Raw genomic sequence first — 12,961 nt, forward strand, 5'->3', positions numbered from 1 at the left:
CATACAGCCACCGACATAAATGGGATGGCTCAGTGCAGACAAACGCAATCTTCCTGTAAAGCACCCACACCACAATTTTTTGCACTCTTGTATCCTTAATAGCACACTTGCACCCCAACCTCCAAATTTCCCTTTTGCCCACATGACAAACCACAAACCAGCAGTTTGGCATACACCATGGCAATCATTCTGTCAGTCTACAGTGAAGTAGGTAGATGTTTACAAATCCCCCCCCACCCCCCCAAAAAAGACAAAAACACTGTAAGCAATTTTGATTCTAATTACAAAATGGACAGCACACATAAAAGAATCAGGCTGAAGAGCTAAAATTGAGTGAAAACTAGATGGATGGTTATTTCTTCCCTGGCCAAACCGTACAAGAACTGTGTCCTTTAAAAATCCTCCCAAACGAAAGGTATGAGGAGTGTGATGTGGAGCACCTGGAGTCAGAGCTGGCGTTGCAGTAAGGGCCCTGTTCAAGCAGGGGTGGGTTGGAAGGCTGGATTGAGACTTAGTTTAGCAGAGATGGAATGTACACCCTCCGACAGGTAAGAAAGACTACATTGTTCCTCTACCTGGCAGAGCAACCACCAAGGGAGAGAGAGGAGCAGGGGGAGAATGGAGGGGAGCGTGTCTTACATAGCAAGTGACCATTAAAATCCTTCACAAAAAATCCCCCTCATTGCCCTGATCTGAAACACTGTGAACAGTGAACTCACAAAGGCTATGTGTTAGCTAGAACTGCCTCATTGTGCAACAGCTTTCACACAGTTTCTGATGGTGGAGTTTTTGCCTGTTTATTTGTTTCATAAAGCAATGCAGGCTTACTTTTCTGCACTGTGAGTGTGCCTGTCTTGCAGTGACAATGGTGATTTTGGAACTAATCTGCATCACATGAAATATTCAAGACCTTTCATGCACTGTGAAAGACATAGATAGTGGATAGCTTTAATTTTTAAAGGCTTTTGTTGATGATAACAGAAATCACAGAACTTACACATTTATACAAAGACAAATAGATATATAATATTTGTCTGTTTATTCAGCCTCTGGCTACAGCATATGTTGCTTGGCCTTGTGAAATATTTTAAATTATCCCTGCAATGTCTTTGTCAAATGGGCAGACACAAATGCTTACAAAATTGCCTGTCTATATGGGAACCGTAATTGGTTGTCTGGAAACTAAAAAGGTCCGCCGTCATTTTCGCAGCTGCCGGGTGCAACTAATACGTGCATCATATTAAAATAAGCACGGAGCGTACATAGAATTTCTTTTTCTCAGAAACGCAAAGCCAATAGTAGGTGTCACAATCACTTTCCTCGAACTGAACAAAATCTCCAGTAAACTATGCACAAGTATACACAAATTCCCACAGATATTCTAAATTTAGTACCAATATGCACAATAGACACATATATACATACATACACCTAACTGTAAATTATTTATACAAAATAACTGATTACATCTGATAACTAACTGACAACATCTTTACTAATGTACTTGATAAGTTGAGTAACCTAAAAGTTGATATTTGTTCTTATCTTATTTTGGTTTTAATAAGAGCAGCTGGATTTCAAATGTATCAAACAATAATGAGGGTTAAATATTTTATACTGGGTGCATAAAAACAATTATGTGATTCACAGCAGCATTACACTTAACATTCAGAAGATAGAGCCAAATTTAACACGTAGAATAGTAATTCAAATAAAGATTTAATTTTCTTTTTTAATGATTTTGAATAAAGGAGTTTGGAGTATGTAATGTAAATGTCTGCTCTGAATTCTGACCTCACTTTTTTTTTTAATTGTTGTGAAATTAATATATATTTCAGGGTCATACAAAAACGGAGTTAAGACTTTCAGTAAGGCACTGTATATTCAAAAACCATGAGAACATGGAAGGTTTTGTCTGGCCCAGTCCAATATCACATCCCACTGAGACATAAATCACAATGTTTTCTCTGTCATTGTTCTAAGATGGAAAAAGTAGGTGGCTGACAGAGTCAAGAAAGGTGAATGTCTACCAGGAATCAAAGAAGGGACTTCCCAACCCAAGTTCCTAGCACCCAGCCCCTGACTCAACCACTGCCACAACATGCCAAAGAGCACCCTGTTATTACTGTGACCACAGTGGTTTTGAATCTGGACACAGTTCCCAGGTCAACGCCCACGTTCCCTGTTTGTGTTTGTTTGCTTCAATTAGTCTTTGACATCTCTGCTTTCCAGCTTGCCTGAACCTCTCCGGGCTGTCAGACTTTACTTATTGTGCACCTCATTGCCACGAACAACTCTGCTTTCAAAAATAGACGGGACATGCTGGCTGGAAACTGCCCACAGTTAAATTCTCTTAATGGCCATTACATTTTATACAAGAGTGTGTTAAATCTAACCTGAAATTAATAGTTAAACACATTTATGTTTGTTGTTGTTGTTGTTGTTGTTGTTGTTCCCCACCTCCTCTATGTATCCTGGTCTTTCCATGGCATGTCATTTGTTCATTAAAGATGGAGGAATGTGGCATCTTTGGTTTTGTCTTAACATCCAGAGAGCTGTATCAGACTTGAGTGGAAAAAACCACCTCACTACTAAACAAAATGAGTGTGTGCCTTGGGTTGTGGTATCAGAAAGGGAATATTTTTGGAGTCAGTTTCTGGGAAAGGAAAGAAAAAAATAGAGAGTGCAGATGGAGTATTATTTTTTATTCCCATATTAATTATAACTAGCTGTAGTCTCGATCTGAAATGAAAAAAATAAGGATATTTTACTTATTTTTTTATAGCTAGCACAATCAAAAACACTGCAAATGAAAGAAACATCAAAGTGGTAATAGGCACATGCAGACAGGTACTCAGCTGGACTGAGTTTGTGAATTTGATCCACCTACAGCATGTAAGTGCACTAGCCTGGCTGATTTCCATTTTACTTTAATCCCGTAGTGGACGATATTAAATATGCACATTCAACTTGCAGCTGGGGGTGAAATGATTGCACAGAGTTCTCCTCAGAGCAACGGAAAGTAGATAGACATTTGATTCAGCAATAACTTTTCCATTAATGTTCCTTAAAACGTCTAACATGATGGTCACACTTTATCACTACCTGAAAATGAGCAAATGAGGAACCTGAACATGCAGCATCATTCCTCTGAATGTCTCAAGGTCCGTGCTTATCTCAAGATGTTTAGATAAAGATAATGTTTTGCAACAACAGTATTGTATTTCTTAATTATTTTCTGATAACTTTTATGTGTCTCTTCAATTTCATATTTATTCATTCACATATGATATATAACCGGTGTTAGAAAATAGAATTACAAATAAGATTTTTTTTTTTTTTCCTTTTTTGCTTAAGGTACTGTGTAAGTGTGTGTATATACTGTATATATTCATATATATATACATAGGTAATTGTATACATGCAATTAGGCCCATGTGTTCAAAACAATACACTTTGAGGCTGGTTAGTAATACAGACACGGAGAGGGAAGGAGGATGTTGGGGCTGGCGGAAGCTCTGCTTAATGCTGATAAAAGGACCACTTGGTTCTTAGGAAGGGAACTGCTAACTGCTGTGGTTGCTGGCATTAGCTGGGGAGAGGGGAGCAACCCACACTGTCGCACTACTTCATTCTCACTATGTGTTGCTATATTATTAAATTTTTTTTTCTAAACTTTGTGAGCAAAAGAGAGGACTAATTAGATATTGTCAGTTTTGGCTAAACTTGAGCAGCAGATCTTTAGTTTTCTTACATTGCGCTGTGCAAATTTTCTGAAGAAGTCTCATTATGATTCATTTGCAATTTATTCCTGAAGGTCCTTTAACCATGAAGTGTATGTGCATATAACTTTAAACAGCTTATTTAAAAGAAGCTATTAGCGTGGTTTCATTTTTAAGCCAGGGCCGTCAGCACTGTGCACCGTCCCGGAAAGTAAAAGTCATTGTCTACTTTTTGTATGTTCATTCAGCATATATGTTGATTCATCATTCAACTTTCATTCATCACCACTGCCAACTCTGCCAGTCATCATCATCACTGTGATTCTTTTCAAAAACATATAAAGGTATGAATATGTCTGATGAGATGGCATGATGACAATGACATCTGAGCTTTTAACCTTAAGTATGAGCTAGTTCAAGGCAGAGTTCTGTTTCCTCTCCAGTCAGGGTAATTTTGAAATCTTAGTGGCTGAATTGTGTAAACATAGTGTAGTATTGCAACATTTCATGGTCGCCTGCGGTGCTGTTATGAATGCGTGTCAAAATAGTTTGTATCTTTTGACCATATGCAGTTAAATAATAGCTGTCCACCATTTACTTTCAAAACTCTGTATTCCAGTATTATTTGAAACTTGAGCCCAAAAATATCTTACAGTAAGGTCAAACTGTGATGTCATTTATGGAGTGAGATAGAGGGAAATCCCCATCAGCCTGTGTTTCCAAATGCTTCCCAGAAGTGGGAACTAAGATAATTGGGGTTGGTTAAATGTAGGAGGATCCTGAAAAAAGATGTTGATGAGTACGAGCAAGCTAAAATGGCTTGTAAATGAGGGATTCTTTGTTACTATGCAGTCCCTAAAAAACACAACAACCACCTTAAGTCACCAAATTTAGGATTATTCATAATAATGGTTAAACTACAGTACCCACAGGAGACATTTGAACGCTAAAATGAATCTCAGTGGTAGGCCTACTGTAGTTCATGTAAAGTCAAGTAAATTTTGTTTATATAGCCCAACATCACATATCACAAATCTGCCTCAAGACGCTTAACAATCTGCACAGGATACAACATCCTTTATTCTTAGACTCTTGATTCGCAAAGGGAAACTTCTACACACAAAAAAACCTTTAGCATGAGGGGAAATGGAGAAAAGAGTCTCTATAGATAATGTGTATGGGGAATTACATCTGGGAATTACAAAGAAGACAAACTTTAGTTTTACTTTTGTCGTAAGTAAGTACATTACTAAACACATCCTCAAGTACAAAACTGAGATACTTGCACTTTTGTAATTTATTTCAAATTACTTTAAACTTCTACTCCACTACATTTCAGAGGGAAATATTGTACTTTTATTAATTTAATCAACAAATAAATTATGATAGATTATTATGGGTTGAACTACACAGTAGTGTATGAAGTAGTCCAAATTAGTCTCACCTTTACTGGCTGTATTGTTAAAGTTAAGCAGACATTAGTGCATTAATGCATATAATACAATAATATAATGTATAAGTATTGTTCTGAAGTGGGCCATTCTGCATAATAATTACTTTCCTTTTTGATATTTTTTGTACTTTTACTCAGGTAAAATTTTGAATGCAGGTATTTTTCTTGTGACAGAGTATTTCTACACAATGGTATTGTTACTTTTACTTTCACCACTTGATAGTTGTAATGTTACTGTATGGTCAGTGGCCTTACTAGAAAATTTGAGCCCTACACATGTGTGGTGTCAGTGGACTCCTGTCACCTCTTCATATCATTTCTTGCACATATATGAATAACAGCTAGACACTTGCATCTTTAGTAGTCACTTAGGTAATCAATAATGGCCTTTTTATGCCATGTTTAATCAAATATTTCTCCAAAAAAGCTGTTGTACTTATACTATAAGGTTTGTTTGGAAAGAGTATTACAGAATATTATTTTCTACATGGTTTTTAGGTGTTTACTATGCCCTGTAAGACATAAGACACAGTAGATATAAGGCATCTTTTCTGGTCTTTACACCAAGGACGGATTACTGTATTACTGATTACTGTACTGTATTTAACCATAAAAAACAACAACTGAGTAAGACATCACTGCAGGCATGTTTTACAGGGCTAACTGTGTTCACTCTTGATGTCTGAAATAAACCTTTTGGTGTAAACTGATGCAAATGGTTGCTTGATATTTCTGTAAATAACCACTCTATGTGCTCACCTTTCTCACATCATCTGTAACACGAGAAGATGGAGGGAGGAAAATGTCCCTTGATCTATCAGATGACTATTGTAATAGAAGATAGATACAAGACAGATAGATAGAAAAAACTTCATTGATTCTGTGAGGGAAATTGTCAAGTTACAGAAGACTGAGGATAAACTGTAGAATTAAAAACAGCGGCAGAGTTGCAGATCTGCTGATCCAGATATTGAATAAAAATATAAAATGTATATATCGAATACAGCATTAGTCATAAATAAGTCAGAAAATACAGTGTTCAGAAAAAAAAAAAAAACAGTGTTCAGATAAAACACAAAATGTACTCTGGCAGTACACAGATAAGAAACTATTGTGAAACAGGTGAATCATCAAGACTTAGAAGATTAATAGCATATTTCAGAATTGCACATAAAAATGAATATTTAATTCCAGGCTTCTTTGGGGCTCTGGGTAATTAGATGCACTATTCCCCTTATTATACATCCTCTGTGTACAGTAAGAGAAGACAGAATAACACAGAAATACAGGTCGCGGAGAACTTACAATGTTTGACTTTACCTGAGGGACATTATGAAGTTGCTTACTTTCATTTTTGTTGAAAGTTACTGTTGAGGTCGACTGTATTTGATAATTCAAGATAGATAGATAGATAAGATAAGATAAGATAAAATAGACTTTATTTATCCCACTTGTGGGAAATTCACTCATTACAGCAGCAAGAACAAAACAAGAGTGAAGAATAGACAAAAGATAAAAAATATAATATGATATAAAAGAGGCACAGAAGGATAAAAATTTAAGTGCAGAAGAACAGCATAAAACTCTGTAATAAACATAAATGTGCAGTTTGTATTACAGAAAAATGGTGATAATCAGTGAGGTAGATGAAAATATGTGCAAAAAAAGTGGCCAGAAAGTGGAGGTTTATTGTTGAGTCAGACCGGTGTTGTACAGTCTGATGGCTGTTGGAATAAATGACCTGCCGTAGTGATCCTTCTTGAACCGCAGATGCAGCACTCTGTTACTGAAGGAGCTCCTCAGGTCAGCCACAGTCCCATGCAGGGGGTGGGAGGGAGGTGGTCCATGATAGATGTCAGCTTGGCCAAAATCCTCCTCTCACCCACCTCCTCAATGGAGTCCAGAGAGCAGTCCAGGACAGAGCCGGCACATCTGACCAGCCTATTTAGTCTCTTCCTGTCCCTCTCTGAGCATCCACTGCTCCAGCAGACCACTGCATACAAGATGGCAGAAGCTACCACAGAGTCATAAAAGATAGATAGATAGATAGATAGATAGATAGATAGATAGATAGATAGATAGATAGATAGATAGATAGATAGGCACACTGACTCAATAAACTAAATAACAAATAAATAGAAATAACACAAAAAAATATTGACCAAAGATAGGCCCATAGCTATACTATGTGCTGAATATAGGATTTGTGGTAATACAAAATACTATAGTACACTGTATATATGCAAGTCCAGAGGATATACATGTATATAAAGCTGCACAAACCTTGAAAAATCAGATTTATCTGATATATAACAGATGTAATACATAATATGACAAAAGTCCAGGTGAGCAGTCTCTTCTGTCTCAAGGAAAAACTCTTCTGTCAGAGGAGAGTCACTGTAGTGATGACAGCTGGCAGCAACGCTCAGTTAACAGATTGTTTGTTACTCCTAGCTAAATTAAGGCAATCTAATGCAACACTGCTGCAATTAAACCCACCTACGTGACAGTTATAATGTTCAGTGTATGTTGAAACTGTTTTTGAGAGGTGATGATTCAGCTGGCAGTTAGTCCTGCTGTTGAATTGTATTGCGTTATAGGCTACTGGCAGGTGTTGCTATTATTTTGTCTACCCCATTTATATCAGTGAGGGTAGATTAATAATAGAAACTACTCTCTGTAAAAATAATACAATTCAACAGCACCACAAACGACATCCTCCAAAATGATCACCCAGTTGAATTGACACCTCTCTAAAATAATTTCAATAAAAACTGAACATTATAACATTCCCAAAGACAGAATTTATTGCAGGACTGTTGCATTAGAAAGCATTAGTTTTAGCTACGTGTAACAAACTGCCCAATGAGTGGATATCAGTTTACTTTCAGCATAAATTAAATGTATTCTCCTGGCTCCTCTCCCTGCAGTGAACTGCTCTTTGCCCTGTACGCACAAGGCAGCGCACTGCGTCAGCCAATGGGAAAGAGCCTCATTTGCTGTACGTATTACGTAGGCTACTATTAGCCTGCTAGCTGGTCTGCTAACAAGAAACAAGATGGATTCTCCCATACTGGTAATGTTAACACTTATATTCGTTTACATAGTGTACATGTCATTCAGGCTTTTATCTACAACAGTTTAACACAGTCTGTTTGTTGAGAATTATTTCTCGAAACGTACCTGAACATGGTAATTTAGTTGTCGAGTTAACTGTTGTTGGCTGTTTCGGCTAACCAGTTAGCCTCGGGATGGTTAGCTTCATGTATAAGCGTTTATTGGTGATGTGGAAGTTTCATGTCTTCCCTTTGACCTGGCGAATAATCTTTTCAAATACTGTTTGTATCATTGAAGACTGATCGGATTGCGTTTGATTCATTCATCCCATGTTAGCGCCTCCATCGCCGCCTGTCGTAGTTTGTAGTTTGTTACCAGTTAATTTTCCGATCATGACAACATATGTTTGATGGCTGCAGTCATCGATTAATAAGTTAACTGAGTTAACGTTACCATCATAGGATTGTGGTGTAAATTTAAATCAGTGCTCTTTTCATTCACAGGAACCATCCTTGTACACTGTCAAAGCAGTTCTGATTCTGGACAACGATGGAGACAGGCTTTATGCCAAAGTATGATTTATGCAGTTGTGCAGTAAAATATCCACATTGGTTAAAAGTGCCTTTAATGTTTTCTTACTGATGCTCTCAGTTAGTTAGTCCCCCCAAAAACGCTATCCATTGAGGGAACGCTGTTTTTAATGTGTGTAGTATGTGTTGATATTTCAACTTCTTTCAATGCATTTAATTGCTATATAGCTGTTATGAGGATTCTAAGTGAGGGCAGATATCATTTTAATGAGTAGTAAGTAGCTTATGTTAATATTAATTTGTCATAAAAATAGTAAATATATTGTATGCTCTGTGTTGCAAAACAAGACTTAACATATAATGAATAGATTTTCTGTACACATTATGTTACAGGATTCTATTTATTGGGATTTACACAAGCCTTGTATTTATATTGACTGTACTGATTGACTGATTTTTAAAATGTTATTATTTATTTTTTAAGTTATGAGTACTGTTAAACTGAAATCTTCAGCTGACTTAGCCCACAGGCCGATACTTGCCTGGTAATATTCTTCACGTTTACTGTTGTCAACAAACCCTACAAAAAGACCAAAATCAACAATGAATTTATCCTACCATGTATTGCCTGTGTAGCTAAAGTTATTCCTCTGTGCTAGTACACCTCCATTGATGTCCAAAAGCTACCACATCTAAAAGCCAGTCCTTTATAATGACCTTGGGCTCTGTTGATTATTTTGAGTCGATTCTACATACACCATCCTTATGATCATGAGAGCATCAAATCTACGGCTGAAAATAGTCGCTCACAAATGCACCATTTGGTCCTGATTGAATATTGTTTGCTAACACAGTGATCAGAAAAATTATTAAGCCTTTTGAAAAAAATAAAACAACATGTCTGTCACTCTTTTCCAATGTATGTCTTAAGAAGGAGCAATAGGTTTGGGACTGAGTATCACAGACCGACTGGGGAAGTCATAAAGCACTGAGAGACAGAGTAACAGACTGTTGGATGCGATCTTTTGAATTTGTTGACAATAAGAAAAACATGTAATATCACCAGCCTTATCTTTTAATTCAAACTAGTTAAAATGTGATGTGGGTTTTGATTTAAATTTCAGAAAATCATAACTTCTTCAATTTAAATTTATCTGCAGTATTATGATGACACATACCCGACAGTGAAAGAGCAGAAGGCGTTTGAGAAGAACATATTCAACAAAACACACAGGACGGACAGTAAGATATGATCATTTCATTAAAGACAGGTGCTTTTCTTTCCTCCGTTCATGTCTAATAACATGGCTGTTTTTTGTTTGTTTGTTTGTTTTTTGTGTCTGTTCCCTTAGGTGAGATAGCATTACTTGAGGGCCTCACTGTTGTTTACAAGAGCAACATAGACCTCTTCTTTTATGTGATTGGAAGTTCGCATGAAAATGAGGTAAGTTCAGTTTTAGAGTTTTCATCTGTAATAGGGGGTCAAGCAGCAGCTTTTAAGCATTGATTTTTACCCTGATGTTATATTACAAAGTAGCGAAACACCTATAGGCTTGTACAATTTAATCTACCTGTTATAATGAATCTAAATTTTACACTGTTTATTCTGTAGTCAGTGTTTCATTGTAATTTTTAATTTTATTTTTTTAACCTCTCACTAACTGAAACTTTGCTTTATAATGAATTTTGTAGACTGCTTTCATTTTATTTTATTTTTTCTCAGTTGCTGGGTGCAGTTTACGTAGGCAACAAATATAAGAAATACATATTCAGGTCAAAAAAAAATTGCGTTATACTGAATTTAATTTTCATACAAATTTGGGAACCCCTTATATTACCAGTTAAACTGAACGTTTTAGTTATGAGCTGTGCAACAGTTTTGCTTCTCGGTTCAGATTATTCAGATGCAATGTCGGCGGTATTTCAACATACAGTATATGTGTATACATTTGAAATAAACTATCTGTATTTAATTATCAGAAATTTTAAATGGTTTATTTGTTTTGCTTAGCAATGTTGAATAATAATTTTGATTAATAAGGTAATTTTATCCTTTACTAAATGGGATGTTATTTTCATACTTTATGTGTCTGTCACTTAGTTTAGAGCCTTCATAGGCAAATTTGAGTTTGACGTAACTTGAAATTGGAAGAAAGTGTGTGCCTTAAGGTCTGTAGAAAATACTGGGAACACCATACCAAGTGATAACACAAGTTCTTTCTTGAGAAATAGTTTTTTTCCAGATGATACTGACACTGGAGACTCTGTAGACAAGAATGGATTTTGATATATTGTTTTATTCTCAACAGCTTATGCTGATGGCTGTTCTAAACTGCCTTTTTGACTCGCTCAGTCAGATGTTGAGGTATGTTTTGACAGCTGTTATTCATTCATTTATTTATTTAAAACTTTTTTTCCCTACAAATCTTTTTCTGATGTCTAGAAACTTAAGCTTGACATCTATGTTTTTGTCTTATTCTGTAGAAAAAATGTTGAGAGGAGGGCTTTGCTGGAAAATATGGAGGGGCTCTTCTTGGCTGTGGATGAGATTGTGGATGGAGGGTAAGTAAGAATTGAGTGGCTTGAAACTTTTGATGCAGAGTCATCTCTTGTTGAAATGACTGCAGTGTCAGTGTAGCCTTTTGTCTCAGGGATTACTGTTAAATGTTGGTCTGTGTCTTTGCTGCCTCCTGCAGGGTGATCCTAGAGAGTGACCCACAACAAGTTGTGCATCGTGTGGCTCTCAGAGTAAGCTCCTCTCCTCTCCTCTCCTCTCCTCTCAGAAATATTCAACAAACTTTGATGTTGCTTGTGTGTCAGCTGTAAACATAACATAATTGTTTCTGTAGGGGGATGATGTGCCTTTGACAGAGCAGACAGTCACCCAGGTGAGAACGAGAACAACATCCCTGCCTTGATCTTCTCTCTGCTATAAAGTTTAAAAGCTCCATTAGTTTATTGACTGTTAAAACTCATTACTTCAGAATCTGTGAATACAAGGGCATTGTTATAGCATCAGTCTCCTCTAACCCTACTTTGTCACTCCCCGCTAGGTTGTCATATATTGCTTTCTCTTACATGCATGACAGTGTACATGATTACTAATTATTTTGTGGTAAGGTAGTAGGTAGCCAACGGTGGTTCCTGAGCTCAGCTTCTTACATGCGTCTGCCTGTGTGTGTGAGCTCCTCTTGATTAATGTTGTCATTTAAGAGGCCTGAGACTGGCTACCGCCATCCCTCCTCTGGCCATGATTAATGGCTGTCCCCAATCCCCATGCTTTATGGTTATGATTCGGCTTTCGTTCAATGAATTAAGATGATTAATTAGAGCTTGCATATTTCTCTTCATTCCCATCACTAGTTCATCCATCTTTGTTAATTTTTTTCAACGTGTGTATTTTACCCTCCCGACAAAACGCCACTTGTTTTTCATTTTATTTTATTTATACATCTTTACATAACGGTTTGTCTCATTAGCAGTCAAAATTTTTGTTGTGGGAGTGATCTGCTTGGTCTAACCTAGTTTTTCCTCCACAGGTTCTTCAGTCTGCCAAAGAACAGATCAAGTGGTCGCTTCTACGATAAGAGTCACTCCTGCACAGGTCTACCAGTGAGCCACTGTTCAGCCCAGTCTTCATGGCACTGATCCACATATTCCTTTTCCTCCAATTTTCACTTCCTCAAGTCAAAGCTGTGAGGAGTACCACTGGCTGATCCAGTCACACTCCCAGGACTACTGCTCCACGAAGTGTCATTTTCCAATTTTTCTTGCTTTCTTTCTTTTTGTGGGGGCCTGTATTATATGACATAATCCACGAGGATAAGATATGGTATACATTCCAGTATCAAGGCTGGCTTGTTTTTGTTATATTTGTCTTATAATTACAGAACCTGGGTGTTTATTAACCCAGTGTTATTGGTCTTTAAAACATTGATAAACCTCATTATAGCCTGTGACAACATTCCATCATTGTGTTTCCTAGAATAAGAATTTTGACAGCCATCCTGTCACCTCCTCCAGATTACTGTACTAGGTATTGAGGCACTATCTCTATTGCCTGATGTCCATGATTATCGTGATTAAAAAGTGTACAACTAGTACTGTGGTCATACCACTGATCACGGGTATGTTTTGCATTTATTTTGACCGGGGATCTTCCATCATCAGATACTATCAATAAACGTTTGTTGATACTG

The 12,961-nt window shown here is 36.9% G+C and overlaps 1 protein-coding gene across 1 annotated transcript; it reads left to right on the plus strand.

The window, feature by feature from the left end:
• Positions 1-8,105: 8,105 nt before the first annotated feature.
• On the plus strand, positions 8,106-12,961 carry copz1 (COPI coat complex subunit zeta 1). Its single transcript, XM_018666098.2, has 9 exons — positions 8,106-8,251; positions 8,736-8,804; positions 9,923-10,004; positions 10,115-10,206; positions 11,072-11,127; positions 11,247-11,324; positions 11,459-11,510; positions 11,612-11,650; positions 12,302-12,961. The coding sequence occupies exons 1-9, from the start codon at positions 8,234-8,236 to the stop codon at positions 12,347-12,349; spliced, it is 534 nt and encodes a 177-aa protein (XP_018521614.1). The 5' UTR covers positions 8,106-8,233; the 3' UTR covers positions 12,350-12,961.

This window comes from Lates calcarifer, linkage group LG6 (assembly GCF_001640805.2).
Source record: "Lates calcarifer isolate ASB-BC8 linkage group LG6, TLL_Latcal_v3, whole genome shotgun sequence".
In the NCBI taxonomy this organism is placed as follows: Eukaryota; Metazoa; Chordata; class Actinopteri; family Centropomidae; genus Lates; species Lates calcarifer.